The sequence below is a fragment of the Crocodylus siamensis genome, chromosome 8, assembly GCF_052110815.1.
Source record: "Crocodylus siamensis isolate JL-2025a chromosome 8, ASM5211081v1, whole genome shotgun sequence".
NCBI lineage: Eukaryota > Metazoa > Chordata > Crocodylia > Crocodylidae > Crocodylus > Crocodylus siamensis.
The window spans coordinates 3,103,028-3,129,951 of NC_143402.1; the positions used below are offsets into that span (position 1 = coordinate 3,103,028).

Below are 26,924 nucleotides of genomic sequence, written 5' to 3' on the forward strand. Positions count from 1 at the left end.
TCCCCTCAGGGCCACCTCACTTCTGCGCATGCGCCAGTTGCGAGCGCCAAAAAGGGCGGGGAAACTGCGCATGCGCCAGCGCTGCGCCTACTCCCCAAGACACCCTTCGACGCATGCGCTACCCAGCCGCGCATGCGCAAATGCATCTCCCTCTCAACCCCCGCGTCCAACGGCCCGGCCGGCACGTGTGCGCGTGTGCAGAAGCGTCAGCCTCAGCCAATCAGGCGCCGGCCGTGACGTCGCGACGTGCGTGCGTGCGTCTGTGCGTGCGCTCGGCGGCGGCGGCGCAGCGTCCCCTGCCCCGAATGAAAGGGAAGGTCCCAGGCAGCCAGCGGCGGTGAGCGGCGGCGGCTTCCCCTCGGGTGAGTGCGTGGGGCGCCCTGTCTGGCCGGGGCGAAGGAGCCGCCTCCCTCAAAGTTACCCCCCCCCCCCCGTCTCGTCTGTTCGCGGGTGGTGGGGGCCTTTCCGCTGGGGGGGGCGGGGTGGATACACCTCCCTTTGCGATGGGGTGTTCCTCAGTGGGGTGCGGGTTCGTAACCCGCCCCAGGGGCTGGGCACCCACGCTGGGTTGGCCGTGCCCCCCACCGAGAGTCTCGAGTCAAATGCGTGGGTCAGCCGGTTCCGAAAATATATGAACACATCTGCACGCCTGCCCACCTGCGAATACCCCAGCTGGGCCATCGTTCTGGGAACGGGTCCATAATTGTGCGCAGGTATCCACAGATATAGACACGGGTATGTGCATAGAGGTATAGACACGTACAGATATTTATATCTATCTATATCTATGTATCTCTATATGTAAATAAATAGATTTGTAGCTACGTACATAGAGAGAGACACATACGGATACATACACGTTCAAAAAGTCAGAAGATTTGGGTGGGAAGGACCCTCAGGAGGTCCTGTCCAGTGCAACCCCCTGCTCAAAGCAGGACCAGCCCCAACTACATTCAAGGCTTTGTCTGGCTGGGTTTTCATTACCTCCGAGGATGGAGATCCCACCACCTCCCTGGGTAACTTGTTCCAGCACTTTACTAGCCTCCTCATGAAACAGTTTTGCCTAATATCCAACCTCAACTTCCTTTGTTGCAGCTTGAGCCCATTGCTCCTGGTCGCGTGTGTGTCTGTACACCCCCTGCCCTTGCTTTATGCTGTCCACACGTTCCTAGAAAACGGCACATATCTCAGATTCGCATAAAGGGAGCCCACTTTACAGTGTAACAAATATGTTCCAAGACCTCGACTGTCCTGACCCCCAGACTCATTTTTACCACTTTTACAAGACGGTTTTGGTACTTGCCAACAGTAGACAGTACACACACGCATGGGGTGGTGGTGAGTGTTTAGCTGGTGTGAAGAGAGGGTGGTGATGGACCAGGGAGATAGGAAGGAGATAAGCTAGTGGGATGCTTAGAAGCCATAATGGGGGTGGCAACTACAGAAACACGTGTTGCAGGCAACCGGTGAGGAGCACAGATCCACACAGGAGACTATATTTTGGTGTATATCACTCCCACAGTGCACCACAGAAAGCAGGTGACTGCGGCACCCAGCACACCCATCGCATAAGAGTGAATTTACCTCGCATATAGCCAGTTTTTGGTATAAAAAGTGTCATCAAATAAAAGCAAATTTGCACATACAAAACCTGTGTAAGGCGAGGGAAGTCTGTATAACACATATACACATACATATGGATAGATAGAGATACAGCTATGCATACACATGGATAGATACACACACAGTCACATACGCATATGCAGGTGTGCATGTGTATTTGTCTGAATATTTTGTATTGCTTTTTGCGTCAAAGTATCCAAAAAGCACTTTGCTACCAAGCCTCCCGTAATAAAAACTTCTGCATTCATGTTTCCTTTGGCTTTTCCCAGACATCTCAACATAATGTAAGTGTTATGTTGCCTGGGACCTTCCCTTTGACATTGTCATAAGTGTTAAAAAATAAACATTCAGATTAATCCTTTATTTACAAGGGTGCTGCTACACATGCAAAGTGGGTTTACAGTAAACTTGATTTTGGAAAGTCTAGCATATAAACTGTAACCCTGTATTCTACATAAGAAATGGCAAGCTGAGGCCTGATGTTGGTAAGCAAATGAGGTATAAGGGGAAGCTCTTGAACTTCTCTTAGTAGTGGTGTAAGTGGCAGCTTGGTTACTTTCCCTTCTTTAGTGCTGAATAATGTCTGTGAAGAGCCTTCCTTCCCCTTTGCCTGTGAGAGATTGAACTTGCACATTCCCCATGCGGTTCGAATCTGCCCTTGAGCACTGTGCTGCATGCAACTCTTGTTAAAATCAGGATGTTAAGGCAAGCATCACCTTGAATATCTTAACATGCATTAAGGAAACTCTTCTTATGAACAACACAATGGTGATAATTATAAAAGGAATTTTCTTCTGTAACTGAGAATCTTTTATGACCTGTTTCACTTTGTGAGATTTTTAGTCTGGAGTTAGGCACTCCTTTAGATAGGAGTGATGCTGATAATGCTTCTTATATCTTGATGGAGCATTATCAGTACATCTGGGTAGAATGCATCTGTGTTTTATAATCTAGGTTGCTAGCACACATGAAGATAATGCATAATGTCTGCCATCAAGGTTTCTGTGATATACCTTTGTTTTTAGAGTTTATTACCTAGCTATAGGACTTGTTTCTTTCAAATTTGGAAAGTAAGGTAGCAATTCAAGTATGTGTAGCCTCCCCCGCCCTTTTAAAAATCTGTTTAAAAGCTCTAAAAGGGGTGGGAAGAATATTTAATTGCTTTTGAATTGAGCCTGTTTTGTGTGTTCACATGAAGACTGGGTTGATGTTGAGGTAGTAATTTGATTAGCTGCTCTTAAACTATTTCCACCAAAAAACATAAATGTCAAAATTTTGCCTTCAGGATTCTGTATCTGTAACATGGGTAGGAAAGTCATTGTTTTAAAAAAATGTAAATTAACACAAAAACAAAGGTTTCTGGTGAAGCAATTAGAAATACCTCTTTTGTGTAAGATTTTATTAGAAATTTGAAACCTGGGATGGGCTGTGCTGTGAGTTCATGTCCCAAAAGAGTTTATAGTATGTAAAATGTACTATTACACATAAAGGATGAGCAAGTTTAAGTTAATATCAGCATTACAGATAAAATGGTTGTGTAGTGGTTTCTGAAACAAATACTTTACAGCTTGCTAAAGAAACTAAATAACGTTAACACGTAGGTAAACTTAAGACACAAAAACAAAGAGCTCAGATCTATAAATAGCACTTTTGGGTTTCCTTTAAAAAGGCTGGAGGAATACATCTCACGCTGATAAAAATGCATGATACTTTTCTGATGTATACTTTTGCTTTTTTGCTGTGCTTGCAGGTTAGAAATATTCAAAAGTGTCAGATTGTTCTTAATTGAATAATCATGGCAAAATGCATTTTTTGCCAGTGAGTTGAATCTCTTTATTGTTACATCAACAGAGGCCTGAATAAATGTTATCCACAATTTTTCATTTTAGTTTTAGGGGTATTTTTATTTTTAAACTAATGGTATACAGTTACTTCAGGGTGTGAGATCATATATACAGTAGTACTCATCCTGATACAACAAATGCCCTGTCCAGCTGAAGGCCAACCGCCTCCAGTCACCTAGGAAAAAGGTAAATATTTTCTAATCTTGTTTCCTGGAAGTTATTGCACATATCATTTAATAATTTAAAAATAAAATAAGCAGCCATTTTAAATTCCCAGGGTTGTTATGAATTAGTCAATTTTTTTCAAAATTTTAGTTTGCCAGTCAGACTAATCTTAAAGGAAATTCTTTTGTTAGAAAAGCTAAGCCTGTTTGGCACACTTAAAAACTCATTTTCTCTGTAGTTATGGGTGTAAGAATCTTATTTAAACCAGCAGGTTTTGTGCAGGCATATTCATGGGCAGAATTTGATTTTGAATTTCTGAGTTGAGAGTGGTCATTTTTGCTACAAAAGAATTAATTACTGAATGAGAAAAAAGAAAAGCACAAATGTGAAATGAGAGAAAATCCAAAATAAAAACATGTAGCCTTATACATAGGTATATATTTGATGTAATGTTCTTTCTGTCAAAACAAAAGGGTTTTTTTTTTCATTTTTAGTTTTGCTACACTACTGCCAACTCATTATCACATGTTTTTGAAAGTGACCCAAAAAAAAAAATCTTTTTGTGATATAATTTCCCACCATTCTTCTGTTGTCCTTCTAAATGAGATCTGGCAAGTAGGAAGGTTTTTAAAGAATTCTAACATTTTCTAACATTTGTCTTTTCCTCCTTCACAAGTCAGCCCTTTTTGCTCTTTTGGAATGAAGTTATCTTATTTTGGTTTCTCTTTAAAAGACTATGACAAGTATTTCTTTTTAGTTTAATGCATAAGGACTCTCTATTGCCACTGCAAAAGGGTGTGACTCATTTATCCAGATTGGTACATTTTTTGTGCAAATCGGTAAGATCTAGAATCTTATTACTCTTATTGTGAGTATGCGTCACTAACTTAGTAAAATGTAGTTGGAAACAGAATTAAATGAAACTGTTGAAAAGAACAAGTAATAGGTACGGGATCTGTGTTCTCCTTTCCATTGATCTTATGTGAAATATGACATGCCAAATACATGCAGGCTTTTTAAGTTGCAGCAAAGACAATTTGTGGTGATAATACTAAAATGAGAACTACAGTGCATCTTTGTTGGCAATATTGTTTTTTTTCAGGCATAAGTGTACAAAGGTAGCACTATTCTTCCATTTGATGTTAAAATATGGAGGGGTGTTGGGAAGCAGAAGGCTTAGGACACTCATAAGCATGAGTTGGGCTATGCAGATTTCACCAAGAAGTTGCAGCTATTGCAGCTCAATCCAGCTGTTTTGCGTCTTTTGTCCTTCTAGCTGTGGACTACAGTGAGCAGAAGTTCTGAAGAGTATGGTAGTCTTCCTAATATAAAAAGCAGTCTAGAAGAGAAGAAGGCTGAGAAGGCTGTATTTGTCGCACTTGTGACTAAAATAATTCTAAGATCCAGATTTTAGGAGTTGAAAGGCAATAAACAAATATGCTATTTAGAGACTCTGAGTACCATGTTTGTATTACATTGCATTTGTTGGAGGCATAAACATAAATGGCCCCTTAACATGGGGCCCAAAAAGCATGCACCCATGGGTGTTTGGTATTTTCAATCTTGAGCTTGCAAAGCGATGCAAATGGGACAATTCCTTTGCAAAGGCTCACTGAATTTGATCCATTCATGTGAATCTAATTCCTAGATTAGAACCTTTGTGGTATTATATTTAAAATGTTATCTGTAAAGCATAAAAAGTGTATGAATTATGGCATGAATTAAGTTGCTTTCCTTGGGATAAGAAAAGCTGCTTTCATGCAGATATTAAGAACTAGTATAAGATTGCTAAGAACAACCATGGATCTCAGATGTTTCCTTTATAGTATATTAGTCATGAAGATTCAGTTCTAAAATTTTATTCATAACTGTTCGACCAGCCACAGTTTATCTGTGTAATGCCTAACATGGTAATATTTTATCTTCTCATCTCAGAAGGACATTTACTCATCTTCAGTATTACAAATATGAACATTTTAAATTCAAAACCTGTTAGCTATTACAAATGCTAGCCCTGTGGGGTATATGTGGGTTTTTCTTCCCCTTTCTCTTTTTGTTACCTCCAGAGGAGTTTGTAGATTGGATTTTATTGTATGCCAAGTTAGGGCTCTCAACACTATGCTTCTGGAATAAATAAAAAGAAGAAATGGGATGGGAAATGCAGTGAGACAATATTGCATGAGTCTTTCCCCCAGAACTCTAATGATTGTACTTTGTATATTTTTCATTTATTCTCTTCCCTTTCCTCTCAAAGCCTTTAATTAGTCTGATTCTTCTAACTTCTTGCTTTCAGGACTATTACATGGCTTGCTGTCATGTTTCTCATAAACACTCAGAGCACTACTGCACCTGCAGAATGCATGCTTGCTTAGATATTCTAGTTCTGTGTATGCAGTTAAGTTTTTCTGGTGTTTTATGCAAAGTAACTTAAACAAGTACAGCTTCAATTGTTTTACGCTTGAAATTTATATCACTGTTGCACCTTTTCTTTTTCGTAGCATTTGTGAGGATTGAATTGGCATAGGCCATTTTAAAATCATGACAAGCTCAGTTGGACAGAAAAAAGTGTCTTCAAGACAACGCAAGTGTGGTTTTTGTAAGTCTAATAAAGATAATGAATGTGGACAATTATTGATGTCAGAAAACCAGAAGGTGGCAGCACATCATAAATGTATGGTAAGTACCCCATAGGAAAAAAGGCAGTCAACTCTTAGTGTAAGTCTTATAGACTTAACCCAATAGCTAAATTATGTCAGCTTACTTTAGTGTTGGTGTAAATCAGTATCATTGTTGACTTTTATTGTAATATCGTGCTTTTTACCCATGTAATGGTATTTCATATTATTGTAAACCTTAACAATTAAGTTTTGTTTTTATATAACTTGTAGCTGTTTTCATCTGCATTGGTATCTTCACACTCTGATAATGAGAGTCTTGGTGGCTTTTCTATTGAAGATGTTCAAAAGGAAATAAAAAGAGGCATGAAACTGGTAAGTCTATACCTTTGCATCTTCGAAGTGGGAAAGTGGTTTTTTTTAGTATCTATGAAGCTCATCAGGAAGTAATGATACCATTGGCTTTTTAAAAATTTAAATAAATAAACTTTTCCCTTTTTCTGTTAGCACAAAGACAGTGAGTAGGTATCCACCATATGGAAGGAATTACTGTATTAGATAAAACTGGTCACATAGTTTATTTAAAAAAAAAGACTAATTATGCTCAGTGGAAGCGTGATCGTGCTCTCTTGAAATGAAATCAAATCCAAAATGTCAAATAACTAATAGTGGGGAAACTGTTTAAAGTATATGTAAACATAGTAATCAGTCAGTTGATTTTACTTTCAATTTATCTATTCCCACACAGATCTAAACAGATTATTTAGGGGATGCTAGGTCAATTTTGGAATTACTCAGATGCAAATGTTACTGTTTTTACTATCACTTTCCTTTTATCACGAGTATTTAGCATAGTTTTTCTAAGCAAGTTTACAATCTCCTAGACAAACTAAGCCTCTTATTCCTTTTAATGGGCAGCAAGCAATGAAAAATCAGCGTTTTTTAAATTTATATTTTCTAATCCAGTAGTTTCTACTTAATATTTTCTGACAGATTTCACAATGAAAGCCACATTCCAGGGAGCTGTGCAAGTGTAACGCTGCTCCTTTACCAGCATTTGGTTTCACTGCCAAAATCTGACTTAACTGCCAAAATGCTCTAGTGCTTCCATTTTTAATGATTTAATAGAGCTTTGTGGATGCAGATTCGTTATGAGATGCGCATATACAAAACTAGTGTCATATTTGCCAAACTCCATGGGATTGCACAATAAGAATTGTTGGGGTTTTTTTGGTTTTGGTTTTGTTTTGTTTTTGGTTTTGTTTTTTGGTTTATTTTGCAAGGCAATAATTAGTTTGAGGCTTTCCGTAGTTTTAGTTTAAGTGCTGGTTATAATTTTTTTCTTTCCTATTTGGGAAATTTAATTTGCAAATAATTACTAACAAATGATACAGTATAAATAATACTGTCCATGCATTGAATTATTTCAATTTAGCTTGGTGGAAAAAGTTATCTACACAGTAACCTCATTTGGAGGCTGAACTGGCACATTCTGACATCTTTTTGCATTTGCATCATTACTAAGCACTCTACTACTTCACCTGGAAATCTTATCCTGTAAGGGGGGCTTTTGTTTAATCTGATATGATGAATCTATTGAGATGCAACAATTGGAGACTATGAGTGTGGTTGGGGGTTAGCTACTTATAAAGGAAACGCTAACATACAGATAGACCAGCAAGAAACTTTTTTGATAGTTAAGAGCATTTAAAGACACTTAGGAGATTTGTGTGTGTGGGATTTGGGAGAATATGTTCTTTTGAATCTTTTTGTGTTAGAGGGCAGATTATAAAGTTTAATAATCAGGCTTTTCAACTAGGCACAGGTTTTATACAACGTTTTAAATATTTTTTCCTGATAGGTTTGGATGGCTACTGTTTTCATATGTTTTGCACTTAGCGTATGCTTTCCAGTCTAGCTTGTATCTTTTTTAAAGGATGCACTAATAAGCTCTGTATGGTGTTTCAAATCTAGTAGTTGTATTGGTAGTGGTTATAGCCTGTCTGTTGACAGTCACATTGTATGTAGCCATTTTCTTTTGATGGATATTATTTAGTGAATATGTACTGAGGACTAGATCTGCAAATTAACGCAACAATGGCCAAAATGCAGAGTGTTTCTGGTGACAGATGTCTAGCTGAGAAGAGTTGATGAGTTGAACCATGACAACAGACCAGTAATGCCAGCTTGTTCTTCAGTCCTAGGAAATGCATTGCAATGAGAGTATTGGTGCTTTTATAAGTCGTGAATAAAGTGGTGGCAACATTTAATTGGTACTGCTCTCCTTCATTGCCCCCCACCAAATTTCTGTATTCTTCAGGAGCCCTGTGGGTCGGATCTGACCTGCAGGGTTGGGGGGCTGAGCACTTCTGGTCTAGAAAATCAATCAGATAACATGGGCCTGTTGAATAGTAGGAGCCACTCCATTGAATCTCAGATTTGATGTTAAAATAGAACACACTATATAATTAAGTCCATATAAAGATTTTTCCAGTCAGCTATTTCACTAGAGACTTCACAGTTTATACAGAAGTAAATTGTGCTTCTAACCTACCAAAATATTTAAAGAATTAAAATAGAGGATAAAAGGAAACTGATGGATATAATTTAACCTTAAAATAAGCTTGGTAAAATCAGTTTCAAGATGTTTTGGAAACTTGATCTACACAGGGTTGGGTAAACACCTACAGTAGATTTAAAAACTAATTAAGACTAAGGAAACAACGCGAGTTCTCCGTTTTTAGAGAAGGGGCTACTGGATGAAAGTATGCTCAGTCCTCTTGTTATTCAGTTAATTCTGCTAAGAATTTGTGAAGAGCAAAGTAAATTTCAAGGAAAAGGGTTTACAAAAATCTGCTTGGAATTGATTTAAGTTAGTTGAGACTAAAATGAATTCTGAGAATCTCACTAAGCTCTCAAGAGTTATGTAGCAGGATAGATGGGTAACTTTATTCAGTATAGACATGTGGGGAATAATTTCAGCCTCTCCTACATACTGATGGGTTCTGAATTAATTATAACCTTGCAGAGAAAACATAGATACAAACACTCAACTCAAAAAAGAGACTCATTAGAAATCATCAGAAAGCTAGTTAAGCTTTTGGACAGTATGAAGAGGCTGGAAAATATTAATGCCATTTTATCAAATTATTTCCTCTCTCCAACATACAGCATGGAAAAGGACAATTAAAAGTTTAGAAAGATGATAAGTAATATCTCCCAAATGAGAAATGCTTTTGAAGTCTAGTGTGCCTGTTTTTGGAAGAGGGAAAAATAAGTCAGTAGTTTTCTGTTTAGCCCTTTCTGTAATATAAAAACAAACAAGAAGAGGTATTGATACAAATACAAAAATACGTTCCTTTTATGTGGCATGCAGTTCATTAAATTCATGAACTCTGATAGAGGTAACTTACTATAAAAAGAATTAGTTATAGGGGGAAGGAAGGTGGGGAGAAAAGAAAAGCAGCTGCATTTAACTAAGGTATAATTGCAAGCACTCAGTCATTCTGCTTCAGGCAATAAGCTGATTGCCAGCCAAAGTCAGGAAGGAAGTAGTTTCTTTTCCCTCTTGTTTCCATGGTGTAGCCCACACCTGACCAGGTGCAGTCTGAGATTTTGCTGCTTTCTGACCATTTTGGAGGCCTGACATTTAAGTGAACAATTAAGTCTTTCCCACTATGCCACTTCTTATTCAGCTAAAGGTTATTGAATTATTTTCTCAACTTGATTAATAAATGTGATAGTATCAAATGATTATCATGCTGTTGTATTATAATCGTGTCACATTTTTGTTCCTTTTAAAATTAATCAAAATGACACTTCATGGCAAGAATTGGGTATGACTAGATACTTTGCATTCAGTAACTCCATCTGTTTTATAGGAAGGGGAGTTGTTGTATGCCAGCTGACTGTTTTCAGAGCCAAAAGTTTTAAGCAAATGCTAACATGAATTCTTTCCCCCCCTCCCCCTCTCTCTACCATAGATGTGTTCTTTATGCCATTGTCCAGGAGCAACCATTGGTTGTGATGTGAAAACATGTCACAAGACATATCACTACTACTGTGCATTGCATGATAGAGCTCAGATAAGAGAGAAACCCTCACAAGGCATTTACATGTAACTACCACTTATTTATCATGTGTCTTCTATAGTTGCATTTCACCCTCTTTGTAAAAATGCCATTAGACTCTAAACATTATGAGTATTACAAAAAATGTTTTAAGGGTGCCTACGGTGTTTAATTTATTACAGCATTAGCTGAGTGCACCTTTTAACTGCACAATTATTGGGGGGTGGGGGTGGTATTTTAAAATACAATGAAATGTGCCACTATTTAATTTAAAGATGAACAAATGAGTTAGGAGTTAGGCTTATTTGACAATTTTCAACTGTTTTGTTTATAGGATTCTATGCCGAAAACACAAGAAAGCTACACACAACTCTGAAGGTAAAGCTATTCATTATAAACTGTTCCCACTCTAGATAGGTATTTTGGTTAAACTAATTTTTTCTGGAAAGTATAAATGGTTTCACTAAATTAGAACTAGGTGTAGAGGTGTTTTCTGAAACAGGGAATTTAGAATCTAAACACATAGAATATTTGGGTATTGCATAAAGTCACTGAAAGAGAGCCAACAGGAAGAAAACTCTTCTGGGATATTTCTGAGTTCTGATTTTCCATGAAAACAAAGGCTATGTGGAAGTAATGTTCCTGCTTTAGCAAAAGACATTTATTTCTAAGAGGAAGCTAATTTTTGTGTGCAGTTAAGTGTTCCACATCTTAAATTTGTTAATTCCATCAAGCAGTAGCTCTATAATCTTTCATTTGTAACAAAATCTTGTAGAAAGATGATGTCTCTTTTGACATGTTATACCCAAGGTAATTTTCTTGTTATGATAAATACTCCAAATAGCCTTGTCATACGTTAGAAGAGAAATTTAGTATTACCTGTAAAAACGGCTATGGTAGATTAACCTCAGATTTACTTTGTATTTTTTTGCTGACCAAGTTGATTAAAAAAAAAAAAGTCGTCATGGGCATGCACTCAGGCAAGCTTCCTTCTGTAAGTGGGGGAAGAGTATTGAAATGTAAGTTGTTGGGCAACGTATTAATAATAACATGTTATTAGGTCTCATAATACTGAAAAATCAGTTATGCGGCACTTCAGGATTTGTTTCCATTTTTTCGTTGTATTTGAATTTGGTAAGTAAGAAGAAATGAGTTTAACTTTGAATCTGTTCAAGTGAAACAGTGAAGAAATGGATGATGTCTTTTAATGAAGACTGAGATTGATTATAATAATTCATAATGCAGTTTCTGCCAAATGCATTTTGTTCATCTAACCAATCCATATGATTTGTGCTATGTCTAATAAAAATTACATTAATGATACAGATTATATTTTAAATCTTCCAAATCTTTTTATGTTTAATTCAAACTCCATGCTAAAACTAGATTTTTAGCTTGTCCAGTTATACCCGTATATCATTCTGCATCTCATTTTATATATATATATATATATATAAAAAACAGTAATGAAACATGGCTGCAGTGTCTCATGGAAGGATAGTGAGGTCTAAGAGAGTCTCCTAAGTAAATAGTTATTTGAGACAATACGTTACTTGTATTCACCATGGGCTTAGTTATTGACAGCCACTGGAAAATAATCTTCCTGATTCTGTAAGAGGCTTAATGCTCCTTCCTGGCCCTTTGCTCCTTCCTGGACTTCATTGCAGGATCAAGGCCTTTTTTTTTTATTTGAGAGCGTGAAAGAGGTGTTACTGTCTATTATGGCATGTCCTAGCCTCTAGCATGAGGGGCTGTTAGTTTTAGTAGGGCCGTATCGGTTGGAAAGGCCATGGATAAATTACTGCAAATGTGCAGCAACTCTTCTTTTAAGTATTAATAATGACTGTACATTTTAAAACACTGAAGTTGTGTCAGCTGGTGAGACTAATAGACTGAAAAAATGCATCTAAATGGTACAGGTACCTGAGTTGTATAGGGCAAAAAGCCCTACAGTACCTACTTGGCAATTTCATTTTCCATTCCATTCAGTTTAAAATATTAGTTTTGTTTGTAATAGACTTTTGCTGAGGACTTGAGCCAATACTCATGCCATAACATGTTCTCTTTCTACCAGGGGCACAAGCTTAGATATCAGCAGACTCGGTCTCTGGGGACCTTGTACTATATTGACAGAGCAGTATTACTGTTTAACATTTGTGTGGTAGTGAGGGTCCTATTGTGGTAGGACTTCAACAGCTGGTTTGCACATGCACTTAGTCTCTGGAGAAATGTCTTTGTTGAAGCGGCAACATTTGAAAATGTTACAAGATCCTTACATCTTGGGAGATGTGCTGTATCTTTAAAGCAGAAAAATGTCAGGTAGACATCAGGGGCTCTAAGAGGAGGCTTAGAACATCTCCCTTTGTTAATTATTATTTAAATATGGGAAATGTGTTTAGAACTAAAACAGGCATAAGCTTGAGCTTGTTACCAAAAAGCAAAGCACAACGAGAAGCTTGGAAGAGGGTGTTTTTGTATATTTTATTGGCTTGTTTCTGATGGAAAAAGTGAGTATCCAAGAGGGACATGAGTGTGGAGAAGGGTGGTGGCTTGGCACACTAGAAAAGACATGTGGAGAAGAATAAACAAATTAGACTGAACTACCAGATGCTACTTCAATTCCTTTTTCTTTATTATTTTATTTTCATGAATCCCCACTCTCTGTTGTTTGCATACTAGAATAGTGAAGGCTAATCTGTGGTCACATGCCTCAGCCATTATACACAGTGGTACTTAAGCTGTCAGTCCTGTGTGAAAAAAGTGGACCAACCTGCTCTGGATTGCTGTTTATCTCTGACCAGTTTGGAGCAGTATGGTCTTGTACACAATTCTCTGTACCCTACTCTAAGTGCAGTAGCTCACATATTTTTGTTTTAGTGCTTTGATAGTATCTGGCTGAAAATTTATTTTTTTCAGAATTAATAGTTTCTCATTTGTTTTGATCATGTCGTAGCCATAATCATAGGGATCTAAAGTTTCTGAACAAAGCTGTCACGATGTCCAAGACCACTATTTATTTATTCATTCTTCCTTCATTCTCTAGAAAATGGGTAGTTTCTGAATGTCTTGTTAAAACGTGTCTGTAATTCTGATCTAGGAATTCTGGCACAGGCCAAAAGGAAAAGTTATTCTCCTTTTTACTGAGAGAGAGATGCTGCTCAAGGACTTAATTTAATGACAAAATTGCACCGCTAAAATTCTATTTAACCTAGTGAAAATGCATCCCTAACCAAGTGGGGCTCATAGTAGAGGGCGATATATTTTCTTAGACCAACAAGATTTTTGCAAAAAGAATTCTTTAATTGCAAGTTTTTGGGCACAAACACCCTTCGTCAGGCATTGGAGAAAAGATTGTAAAGGTCCTCCTGGGTAGAAATGAAAGCTCATATTTCATAGGATTTCACAGGGGAGTCAAAAGATGGAAAATTTATTCCTCTGGGAAGACCGTTTTTAGCTGATAGGTACATCTCAGTTCTCTTGAGGCTTTGTGGTGATGCAAATTACCTTGAGCAAAGGCAGACTACAGGTGGTCAAAAGTGCTTCCTGCTTGGGAAATGATGAAGATTTTATTAAAAATAATCGGTTAAAATTTGATATCTTCCATGTCAGATATCCAGGTTGTAGCTGTATTGGTCTAGAGGGAAAAGCAATTGGGGCTTGTCATAAAGGTGATTATCTTTCATTAGACCAACAAGATTTTTGCAAAAAAATTTTAGCTGCTTTTTTTAAATGAAAACATCATTTCCCAAGCAGGAAGCACTTTTGACCACCTGTAACCTGCTCAAGGTAATTTGCATCGCCACAAAGCCTCACAAGAGATCTAAGACACACCTGTCAGCTAGTAACGGTCTGCCCAGAGGAGTGAGTTTTCCATCTTTTGACTTCTCTGTGAAATCCTATGAAATATGAACGTTCATTTCTACCCAGGAAGACTTTTACAATTTTCACTCCTAACCAAAGCGCTCTGGAAGCCCAAGACAGGCAAGAATTCGTTAGACCACATGCTTCCTTATTCACTAAGACAAATACCTGAGTAATGTATGTTCTCATTTCTTTAATGGCTGGAAGAAGTTGCTGAAGTTCTACCTGTTTATTGTTGAATGTAATATGTTTCAGTCAGAGCACAAGAAACCACATTTGTTAATTCTCGGTTTCAACTGATCATTGGCTGCTTTTCATATTTCTTTGTAGTCTAGCTTTCATATACATGGGAGCTTTAGAGTAGTTGATAGTCTTTTGGTTTCATTAAGTAATCCTAATCAAACCTAAGTGGTGTACATAACATGTGCCTCTGGTAATATAACAAACTGGAGGGTTATTGAGTTAAAGCATAGGCATACAGACTAAGCCAGAGTCATGTTCTCCTTCTTGGAGAGCCTAGAAATAGTGAAAGATGAGATGCTTATGATTTGTTCTATGTTGCAGTTTTCAATTAATTTGGTAGATGGTGGTTCAGAGAAGTAGATTGAGAGGTCCTCAAAACAGCCTTTCTCCCTGGAAATCTGCGTGAACTCTGAGTTGTCATCACCCACCATAATCTAGAAGTTGCTGTTACTTTCACTGCGTGTTTGACTTTGTTTGATCAGGGCATTTCAGTACCTGAATGGTTGTTTTCCTGACAGATTCTCATTTACATTCTGGGAAGTGTGTGGCCATGTTTCCATCATGTACCTCTTAGGTACAGTTTTTTGTATGGTATTGTTAAAAGAGTTTATTTAGTGTCTTCTGTTTGAGGATCCCAAAGTGTTTTACAAATATTGACAAATCAGAACTCTCAACATTCATGCCAGCTGAGTACAACATGCACATTTTACAATTGGAGAAACTAAGGAACCAGAGTTGGTGACTTGTTGAGGTCACTCAGTAATTCAGTATCCAAGCCAGGAACAGAAACAAAATTGCAGTTACCAATATGTGCTTTTCCCATTGGGCAGTTTGGGGGTCTTCAATCCTCAGACCTTTATTATCCCAACAGATGAGTTGTTACCAGTATTCTGCTTCTCCACAGTTCATTGTGAACCAGCAGTCTGACCTTTGCGGCAGCGGAGACTGACAAGGTTGCCCCTTGCCTGATGTTCTCTGCCATTGTGGCAGCCTGCTTCTACAGCCAATTAAAAGTTTCAGCAGTTAGCTTCAATGGTATTTAGAGCATCAGCTCTTTGTATTTGACTCTCATTCTGTTTACTGATGCAACAGATTCACAAGCATTGTTGCCACCCACTCTTCCAAAAATACCTGGTCTTGCAAGAAATTTTAACGAGACTGCTCCAGTGCACACGGGTTCTCTACTATAATCCCTTCCAGCCCGAAGCTCAGTGAAAGTCAGGCTTTAAGTACCTGGTTGTGAGTATCCTCCAGAATAAGAGCTTTTAGTGATTTCATTTTCCTTTCTATACCAACACCAGGACTTTCGGACTAGAATTTCTTGCCACCCTGTTGGGTTGGTAGACTCATTGTGTACATGGTCATTTTGCATCCAGACATTCCCTAGGATGGTTTAGATTTTAAGAGTGTTCAGGACCCAAGTCAAAACCATAGCCTCTGCATGCTAAGCACTACGGAAAATCTTTGTTACAGAGCCTAAATGGAGTCGAACTCTTTCAAAAATCTGACGTTCTGCCTTTGAAAGGGTGGTAAGCTATGATTTTTTACATGTTCATTTATTGAAAATAATTGATGGCCAAAAGATGGCTTGTATCATTAAGTTCTGCATAAAGGGTTGTCAGAGCTTCTGTAGACCTATAATATACCTGATAAGAGAGAGTTCAAGGTAATCTAGGTCAGGAATGTAGTACTTCTGCATTTTAGTCTTCTGTTATATCTGCTACATAGTAATAAAATGGACAGTAATGAAGGTGGAGGCAGTCTATATACGTCGTTAGTGTTTGGAACAGATGCCTGGAAGTTGTGGGGTCAGAAAATGAAGTGTATGACAATACCACTTAGTTGTATCTAAAGCTTGCAGGGAATTTTGTGGAAATGATCTTTCCACAAATGGAAATCGGTATTCCTTTATTCAGTGTGGTTTTTATCTTCCTCTTCAAATCAAACATGAAATCCATAATCTTGTGTTATTCAGTGAGTTGAACAAGGGTAATATTTCTCCAGAAAACCATTCAGAGGCAGCACACTATGTACCAAAGCAATTACTTCATTCCAAGCTCTGCACAAACCAGATGCTAGCAGGAACAACATCCAAAACATATTGGCATCTGATTCAGATGATGTTCTGGTTAGTCTTGGGGTAGAATTTTTGCCTTAGAGAAATTTCTTGCTACAGCCATTTTTTCTGTTACATTAGGAATGGAGTACACCTTTCACACTATTGCTTTGTCTTCTGTGCTGCTGCAATTAGAAGCCAAAGTATCAGCCTAACTCTAAGTCAAGTCTTGTACCTTTCAGGTTTTACTGGAGAAAAGTTGCAAATTCCTATAAGATGTCTTAGAACTTTCTTGATTTTTAATATTCAGGATAATACAGCTATAAACCAGTGTCCTCAATGTTTTTAGACTTGAGGTCCCCCTCAGTGCCAGTTCTTAGTTTTCGTCTGTTTTTTAACAACAGAAAAAAGAAGAGAGCAATACTTCTGTTGCAGAAAATTCAGAAAGACCACAACAGGTTAAAATGTTTTGGATCCTGTGGATTCCTATTTAAAATCTCTTGGCTTATCTTGTGAATCATGTTTGCACACCTGGGTGCGCTGACACTGCATGGCACCCTTCAGCATCCTTGAGGGGATCTCAAGGGACCTCGGGGGGCTATGGCACCCAGATTGGAAACCACTGCTGTAAACATTCCTCCATATGTCTTAGTTTTGTGACTGTAGAGTCACTCCAATCTAGAAATCGAAACAAACATCTTCAGAATAGTTGTTTAACCCAGTGGTTTCCAACTTTTTAGACTGGACCAGCAAACCGCAGACCGGAAGTGACTGTGGACCGGCAAACTGCGGACCAGCATACTGCAGATTGGAAGTGACCAGCATACTGTGGACCGGCAGCCGACCCTTTTTTTATACTGAGTTTATACTGAGTATAAAAAAGGGTCGGCTGCCAGTCCACAGTATGCTGGTCACTTCTGGACTGGCAGCCAGCCCTTTGCAGCCCACTACCAGGCCAGAGCCTGGGGGTTGAGACTGTTTGGTTTAACCCACTGATGGGCTAGAAGTTTTATTTTTTTATTATTTTAATTCCTCATGGAAAACGTCTTTTAGGTAACTAAGGGGTGGGGAAATGCATGTCTTAATTTGAAGTTCAAATCTTTTATTGTGTTCCTAGTGGATGTTGTCCAGTTCTCCCCATTTAAACCTATGATAGTTTATGGTACTTGAGTCTGTTCCACAATGCTTAAATTCTAATCTGCTTCCTACCTAAACAGTATCTTATCCATAGAAATACCCCGTTGTCTTACTTGTGTGTAGAGGATTTATACAACTAGTTATTATATAAGTTCTGCCATTATATTTTGAATATCAGACAGCCTAGATCTGTTTGTCTTCTTAATCTAAACCAGTAATTCATTTGAAAAAGTACTCAGATTTATCCAACAGCATTTAGTTCTTCTGTATGACTTGTGTGTCTGTCTTTGTTTGTGGCATGTTATATGGTTTCCTTTACATTTCAGGTATTGTGCTTTTGTAGATGTGCACGAGGGTTTGAAGTGATTTTCTGGAATTCTTAACAAATGGTTGCCTGCGAGCTCAGGGACATGGACTTGGTGGCTTAGGAGGCCCGTTCCAGTCCTGCGTTCCTGTGTGCCTGTTTGCTTTCTAAATGTATCATCAATGCAGCCATAGAAAAAGTTCAGATGCTTCCTACTGTAGGTGCTCTACACTTGAAAAGATAGTAGCTCAGCTCAGTAGTATGTCAATGTAACCCTTTGCCCTTAAATCTCTCTTTATACGTGGGAAATATTTGTAGTATTCCTGTAACTCAGACTTTCTCCATTATCAAACATTTCTTAAAAGTAACTTGGGTAGTTTGATATGTAATTGTATATCACTACTGCTGCCTCATGAGTTGTGCATCTGTCTCATTCAGGTGTTTGTTTTCCACTCTTATATGCCAATGACTAATGTATCCTCATTTGCCATTATGGATGCACTCACATCCTCATTGTCAAATGCAGGTGAAAAGAAACTATTTACCTTTTCTGGCATTTCATTTTTTGTAAAAAATAATTATATTGCCATGTTGTTAATTTATTGTTCAGTCCTCTAGTATCTTAAAGGTTATCTTACCTAAATATCCTTAGCTACCTCTCTGCTTCTGTGTTTCTTTTCTTTTTTGAGGCTATTCCTTAAATCTGTCCTCTTTCTTAAAATTCAAACATTGCCAATTTTGCTCTGGATACTTTTTAGAGCTTTTCTTTTACTTGTTGTGACCTACTGGATTGTACAAACTAAAGCAGATGCTTGCTTTTAGATTTACATACTACTGCCTTCACAATGCCTAACGTTTTGGCACCTTATAGCTACAGCATCTCTTGCTAATAAATGTTGCTAGTTAATTTTGCTCAGTATCATCTGCATTTATCAGACTTAAGCTTTTTTTGCACTAGGTGTTTTGTGTGAGGTATTGAAATAGGTAGCTTACTGTTAGCCTCTGCTTTGCATGTCTTCCTCTTACTGGTTTTTGTCACAATCTTAATTACTTTGCTGTCACTATATTTTCCTTTAATGCTAGCTTTTAATGAGGAAGGATTCCTCATACAAATAAAATTGTTATGGTAAAGGATAGGCAAACAGTTCTCAGCATATACTATTATTTCCATGCTGGAGCAGGACAAACATTCAGGACCTTCACTTCTAGCCATCATGATGAGGGTGATTGATTTCCATGTTGATAGCCCAACGAATGGATAATTCCATAAATCAGTTTTTTGTACTGTTTGGTTCTATTAGTGGCATTCTGAAGTATAAGTATGACGGGATTCTTTATCACTCCTTTCTCTTCTCAAGTTATTGCCTTTCTTGATTTAACATACTTTTAGGGCTATTGAAATATAGACTGGCTCCTTGGGCATTTTTTTGTGGAGAATACGTTGTTGGATCAGGCATAGCCCACTTCTTAAGTTATGGTATATTAGGTAATTTTGAGGGCAGTTTATAAGACATAAGAATTTCCCATTAAAAACTTTTGTCTAATGATAAATTGAGACTATTGTGGCCATTTCAAAAATCAATGAAGGTAATGGGGCTTGGGGGGCAGTCAAAGAACATTTAGGGAGACTAGTGGGTTCACACTATGGGTTGTACCCATGATAACACTTCATATGGTCAGGGAGGTGTTGAACAACTTTTTGTGTTTCCCTTAGTTCAAGCTGACATGAGAAGTTGGAAACACCCAACCATCAGATGCCAGGGAAACAGGGTAAGCTTGGCAGTGGGCTTGAGGGGAGGGGTAGGGCAAAAACCATATTGTCTGTTGAATAGTAAAGACTGTCCAAGGCAGTGTTGTTAAGTCTGGTTTTAACCTCTTTATTTTCTGTACTGTTACACTAGTTCACAGTGCTGTTAATAAAAGAGAGTGTAATCTTCTAGGCATAAGTCCAGGATACAGATGTGCCAGCACAAAACCCCGTGTCTCTGTAGAGTCCCACTGAAATGAGTTCCTAAATCCACATTGTTTGTAGTACTGGGGCCTTTAATCTGTTTGGGGTTTTGAGGGGGGCTCATTTATTTAGACTGCTTTCATGAATGTCATAAAATTCAGTGAATTCTGAACTGTTTGGGGACAGAAAGACTATCCTTTGAGGAAAACCGTGAATTCTTTCTTACGGTATTATATTACCAAATAATAAAGCTGTCAAAAAATTGCATGGTCTATTTACTGTTGAAATCTTTTGTTTTCTAACTGTCAAAAAAACATAAAATGAGTATTGGAGAAAAGATTCTTTCTGGAGGCTGTAACAGTTCTTTATATATTAAAAAATAAGTTGACTTTCATCATGTGTTTGCTTGTTTTGTAGTTACCAATGGCCTGTTAGCATTGTAAATGTTTAGTAGTGTGGTGTCTTAAAGATCTTAAGGATGGGTGTTTAAAAAATTGATTACCAGGAAAAGAGGGTGGACTGAGTGAAGGAAGAACTGGTTGATGATCAATTTATTGATGAGGAACTCAAGAAAAACCTTACATATATAAGCAAATGGACAATGTGATTGATGACATTCAGTCTAGTATGAAGTTCTCATTAACTGAAGTTTAAAGGGACATTAACTTAACATCCATACTTTTGACTGAATGTTTTTACCTGTGGTTACAAGAAACACCTAGGATTCTTATCAGTGAAAAATACAGGACAAGGTTTGGAAATATTTCTTTATTATTGGAGGACCCATGCATATGAGGAGACAAAATAGGATTCTTCTTGCTAGAAGAGCACAGAGTTCTAAGACTTAATTTGTCACAACCAGTCTGAAGAAAGAGGTTTCCTTTGGATATTGGAGCTGACATCCATATTGACTGTGGGAACTGAACAGGTCATTTGAAATGAAAAAATAAACTAGACTAGTAAAACAAGTATATCTTTGTAGTACACAGACTGTTTTTAACTAGGAAGTTGTGAATTGTATCGCTTGACTACACCATCAGTCCTTCCATATTTTATTTTTAAAAGGAAGCTGTAATGCTCTGTATCTTAATCTGGGGAATGTGACATTTAGATTTGCTTAAAGGTAATGTTAGGTAGGTTGATGCTCATGTTTTAGTCTGGTGAAATGTGTATATTTGAATCTGGCATGTATATTCCAGACTGTACCAAAATTTGTTAGTGCTTCTTAGTTTTTATGCATTATATCTGAGTATAATTTATGTTAGCTGAAGGTGGATTTTTTTTCTCTTTCATTAAAAATATGTAAGAATATCTAGCTCTTCTGGAGTTTGACAACAGCTGTGGTAGACTAAGAATTGTTCTTACCAAGCTTATTCTTGGGCTCAGGCCAGCAGCTCAGTTACTGTACTAAATTTAGTATTGGTGGGTCATACTGAAGTGCTAGAAAATTGACCTTTGTAAGTGCAGTGTTTGCCATGGGAGTGAAATGCATCATATGCAATTATATTTGATTTGACATAATAGATCAAGGAAGAAGCAGAGGAATGTAAATTGGAGTCCTTTGATTTGTGCTACAGTATTTAGTCCTGAAACTATTAATCCTGCTTCCATACTGAGGCCATGATACTATAGATATTACACACCTTAGTAATGCCTAAATAATTTGAAAAACATACTAAAATTCTCATTAATATAAAAATCAGGAGATCCAGTTTTTCTGATTTGTGATTCTGTTCTGTTTGGGGCTGCATCTCCATCTTTGTTTCTTGAATGGTGAGGAATAGGCAGTGTCCACATATGACAGATCCATCTACAGCTTTGCATGTTGGTCTTATAAAAAGATGTCATCAGAAGGGCTGATTATAAGAAAAATGATTCGCAACCAAGTACAGCAAAGCTAGTATTTCGGTATTAAACATAAGCCACTCATGCGACAAAAATAAACATGACTTGCAGTAGGTGTGTGTTAACTACATAGTTTAAATAATCAAAGGGATTCAGTAAAATGTTTGATTACAGTTCTTTGTATCATGATTTCTTAATTACTGGCATTTTTAGAGGAATCTAAGAAGGCTGAGTCATAAGCTCTTAAAAAAACAAAATAAAATCAGGCTTTAGTATAGTGATAAGATGAAGTTCTTAAAAATTCAGTACTTCATTATTGTAGGTTGGTGTACACTTAAAACTTACGGGGTTGCTGAAGTGCTGAGAACAGGCAATACTGGTATATCAAGAGAATAAATTAAATAGTTGACACAGATTGAAAATGCAACAACATTAACCAGCTGCCATTTTCTTTAATATATTAGTGTTGAAAAGATCTGTTAATATTCTTAGCGTTAACATCATCTACGTATGTCTTTGGGCTGGGATATTTCCAGTACTGAGTGGAGGCTGCTGCCCAGCAACATGGTTGCAACCACCAGTGGTAGACTTGAAAATGGACAGTCATTGAAAGTAATTAGGCAGATTTGTTTCCCAGTTTATTTGTAAAGATAACTGATAATTACCATCCTAAGAGTTAGTTTCACTGCAGCGGCCAAAAGAGAGCAGTTTTTCTATTAAAGTTATGAATATATCAAGCTTTAAAGTAATGCATCTTTATAGAGTGATTGGTTTAAGACAGTGGCTTCCAACCTGTTGTCCAGACTATGTCTAAGGGGTCCATGAAAGATGACTGTGATCAACAGAAACTATGTGAATACCCACACTTAGCTTGAAAGGGGTCTGCATCTCCATTCAAAATGTTTTATGGGTCTGCAAATGAAAAAAGGTTGAAAACCACTGGTTTAAGATAATACGTGATTGACACTGGGTTTCCAGGTCTCTCTCTCCCTCTTCCTTGTGAGTCATCATTCTGGAAAACAGCCAGTGTTGATTTCAGTATAGTACTTGAATTGTTTAATAGAAGGCAACAGGTTACGTAGAATAAATTAGTTTACACATGCTTATGGTCCATTCTGACCACAGATGCTTGCTCAGTTCCCATTACTTTCAATGGGAGATGAACTTGTATATCTGAAGACAGAATTTAGCCTTGAACTGAATGTTGCTACAAGGGATTTAAATGTACTACATGTTGTAAAGTGAATGTATTTGACTTGGTTGTTTTCAGAGGGGTATACAGTCATACTGTATAATAGTAGAAGACTAAAGGTTATGTTTCTGTAATAAACTGGAAATCAGGGCTGCCATTTCTGTATCTGATCATAATTTATAGGAAATGGGAAGCCATTTATCATTGTCTTATCTAAAGTTTTGTTAAACAGTGCTCATTTGTGAGGATTGTTTCTTGATGTTGTTTTCTGGCTTCTAAGCAGATTTAGAAGAAGGTATCAATGAACATGAATTGGAGCCTTCACCACCAAAAGGAAAGAGGAGGGGTCGGAAGGGAAAGCCAAGGAAAACAAATTTAAAAGGGCAGTCAGAAGACACTAGATCTACATCCTCGCATGGCACAGATGAAATAGAAAGCAGTTCCTATGTAAGCAGTAAATATGCTAAACTTAAAAAAAACTGCATATATCATTTTTTGAAATTTAAATATTTTGATTAACATTTGCATTTGTTTGAGCCTCCAGATGGTGGCTGTAGTCTTTTAAATTATGACCACACTTGTTAACCAAGCAGTATATTTTAGTAAATTGTTTTTCTTTCAGAGAGACAGGTCTCCCCACAGAAGCAGCCCCAGTGATACAAAACCTAAATGCGGATTCTGTCATGCAGGTGAAGAAGAAAATGAAGCTAGAGGAAAGCTTCATATATTTAATGCCAAGAAGGCAGCAGCACACTATAAGTGCATGGTAAGTCAAGCTATTGTTATTAATTAGCACAGCATTCTGATTCTTTTTGAAATGTCTTACTTTATTTTAATTTTGTGCCTTAGCATCTAATTATGCATTAATAAAACCTGTGCTTCCAGTAAGCTGCTAGTACTAGTGTGTTGTCAAATGAACAACTCATTTATTTTTCACCACAGGCAACAGTAGAAGTTGGCTATGCTTAGAGATGCACAGCTTCCTTATAAATATTCCCCTTTTCTGTAGCTACCACAGGCTGTGTTTAACCAAAAAAATAGTGTGAACTAAAGACTCCACCCTAAAGGAACATGCCACTGCCTTCCAATCTCATGCCTTTAGGCACAAGCCTGAGGATAGAGATGGGCTTTGTTACTCTCTGGCCGCATCTACATGAAATGCTTATGGCACAGCAGCGTTGTGGGGCACGAACTGTGATGCAATGCTATTCCACACTACTAATGAGCTATTGTGAAGTCAGCATCACCAGGAAGCCATGCAGGGAAGCTACTGTGCAGTAACACCTGTTACTGGGCAGTCATTTTAGTACTTGGGTATGCAAGTACTAAATGACTGCGCAGTAACAACGCACAGTAGTCTGTGATAGAGGCTAAATGGAAGTCTTAACTGCATCTTAGCCTGCTGTCTTGGACACAGAGCTATTTTCTCTCCTGCCACGAAGAGACACGTCCAACCAAGAGAATAGATACGTCAGTAGAGCATTATTACCCAGCCTGGATTTTGACCTGAATTTTTCACTTGGCCTCGTACTATTGGAAAGTCCAGGGTAGTTCATATTATTTACTGAAATCTTCCAACAGCTATTTATAGTATATGCAGTATAGTCAAAGTAACACATGAATGGTGTTGCTGTTCCTATAACCCAAAATGCACTCAGCCAAAAAATGTTACTTATAATGAACACATGTTTTTCTGACTTGGGAGTGTCCTCTTTTCCCCTTCTAAGCCTTTCCCAGGAGGTTGAGTGACAAGACAAGTCAGTGGAATAGGTTAGATGGCGCAGCAAGGGGGATGAAATGCATGATCTGATCAGCATTTTCATTTATTGCAGTGCTTTTTTATTGCTGCATGTCTTCCATCTTAATCTTCCTTTTACTCGGGGGTGGCCAATCTGTGGTGCACGTAAGTGGCACAGGCAGCCCGTCTGTGGCATGTGGCAGATCGGGGAGGGGGGGACAGGCAGCACAGTGGCAGGTAGGGCAGGGAGCAAAAAGCAGAGCAGCAGATCAGGTAGGGGAAGAGGATCAGAGTAACACTTGGGGAGGGTGCAAGACTAAGTCATGGCTTGCCTGTCAAAAAGGTTGGTCCCCACTGCTTTACCTGTTGCTTTTTTTACAATAAATTTCTAAATGCACCAAATGAAACTAAAGCATAGACTGGGTGTTGGAAGGTATATGCAGATTGCCAGTATGCTTAGTGTGCAGTTTTCTCCCAAGTTTATCAGCAAGGCACCTCTTTCCTGTAGGCAGTTGAGTACAGAATGTCTCCTTCTGTTACCTCTGTACCTAAACCTTTTTGTGGTTTAACCTGACATTGTTCAAATGTATTTGTTTTATAGTTGTTCTCTTCTGGCACTGTCCAGCTAACAACAACATCAAGGGCAGAGTTTGGTGATTTTGATATTAAAACTGTACTTCAGGAGATCAAGAGAGGGAAAAGAATGGTATGTGTCTTTTGGGTTTGTAATCAATACCTTATTGGTTCTATTGAGTGTGTGAGAGATCCTGCTTATCCCTTTTGACCACTGTATTCCTATGGTTACTTGTAACATTTACTGTACGTTTTTACTACAGTATACCTCACGAAGGAAGCTTGTTGGCCCTTGGAAAAGAAGGGATTGATGGCTTGTTTTCCAGACCAAAAATGGATGTTTTGTGAAAACATCAAAAAGGCCAAGGGAATAAACTCCTTCAGCAAATGACCATTAATAGTTTGCTCTCAATATACTGTAAAGGGACAGCGTGAATGAATCCTTTGCTTATCTTTCATGAATTCCTCTTTAAAAACTGCTTGGTTTCTCGGGCCTGCTGGTCTTCAGCTATGAGGAAGAGCTGTCTGCAGGGCTTCCTACATCTAGGGTTGCTAATCACCTGGGCACCTGCAGTGCCTGTCTTCTCCCAGGCTTTTGGGCCACAATAATCTGAAGTGTGGAGAGACTCTGTTGATGTGTCTGGTTGGAGAAAATACTGTGGCCTTTGTTGGCACATGCTTGTTTTTGGAGGGGCTCCAGCACTTCATGGTGGCATGTTAGTATGACTGAAATTATGTTAAAACCCTAGAGCAGGAGACAGGTTCTCAGGGATGTTTTATGATTACACGAAACAGCAATTTCTTGCTAGATCGTTGCCTAAAATTATTATATCGTACTGAGAGGATCCAGAGGAGGGCCACCCGCGTGATCCGAGGACAACAGGGCAGACCCTACAGTGAGAGACTGCGGGACCTGAACCTGTTCAGCCTTCACAAGCGAAGGCTGAGGGGGGACCTGGTGACCGTCTCTAAACTCACCGGGGGGACCAGAAGGGTTTGGGAGAGACCTTGTTTCCCCAGCGCCCTCTGGCATAACAAGGAATAACAGCCACAAGTTGTTGGAGAGGAGGTTTCGATTAGACACAGTTAGGGCAGCTAGGATCTGGAACCAACTTCCAAGGGAAGTGGTGCTGGCTCCTCCCCTGGGGGTCTTTAAGAGGAGGCTTGATGCCTACCTGCCTGGGATCATTTGAGCCCAGTTTTTTTCTCCTGCCCAGGCAGGGGGTCGGACTTGAAGAGGAGAGGCTACGGGACCTGAACCTGTTCAGCCTCCACAAGAGAAGGCTGAGGGGGGATCTAGTGGCCTGTTATAAATTAGTCAGGGGGATCAGCAGGCATTGGGGGAATCACTATTCCCCCGTGCACTGCCAGGAGTGACCAGGAATAATGGTCACAAGCTAGCAGAGGACAGGTTTAGGCTAGATATCAGGAAGCGCTACTTCACGGTCAGGGCAGCTAGGATCTGGAACCAACTTCCAAGAGAAGTGGTGCTAGCTCCTACCCTGGGCGTTTTTAAGAGGAGGTTGGATGAACATCTTGCTGAAGTCGTTTGACCCCAGTATTATTTCCTGCCATGGCGGGGGGTTGGACTAGATGATATACTCGGGTCCCTTCTGATCCTAGAAACTATGAAACTATCTACAAGGTCTCTTCCAACCCGACTTCTATGATTTCAAAAAGCCTAAGCTTCAGCTTCAGGAGCAACAA

General features: G+C 38.5%; 1 protein-coding gene across 2 annotated transcripts in view; it reads left to right on the forward strand.

Annotated features, from left to right (window-relative positions):
• Window positions 1-209: 209 nt before the first annotated feature.
• Window positions 210-26,924, forward strand: part of PHF6 (PHD finger protein 6) — a 34,478-nt gene continuing 7,763 nt past the window's right edge. Inside the window, exons 1-8 of one of the 2 annotated variants that reach the window (XM_090059951.1) lie at window positions 210-362; window positions 6,131-6,308; window positions 6,521-6,622; window positions 10,231-10,364; window positions 10,652-10,695; window positions 23,190-23,353; window positions 23,529-23,672; window positions 25,246-25,350. In XM_090059951.1, coding sequence (XP_089916077.1) covers window positions 6,171-6,308; window positions 6,521-6,622; window positions 10,231-10,364; window positions 10,652-10,695; window positions 23,190-23,353; window positions 23,529-23,672; window positions 25,246-25,350 — 831 coding nt within the window. In that variant the 5' untranslated portion in view covers window positions 210-362; window positions 6,131-6,170. Of the gene's footprint in view, window positions 363-474; window positions 4,472-6,130; window positions 6,309-6,520; window positions 6,623-10,230; window positions 10,365-10,651; window positions 10,696-23,189; window positions 23,354-23,528; window positions 23,673-25,245; window positions 25,351-26,924 lie in introns of those variants that run through there. The other variant, XM_090059952.1, reaches the window with a different exon arrangement.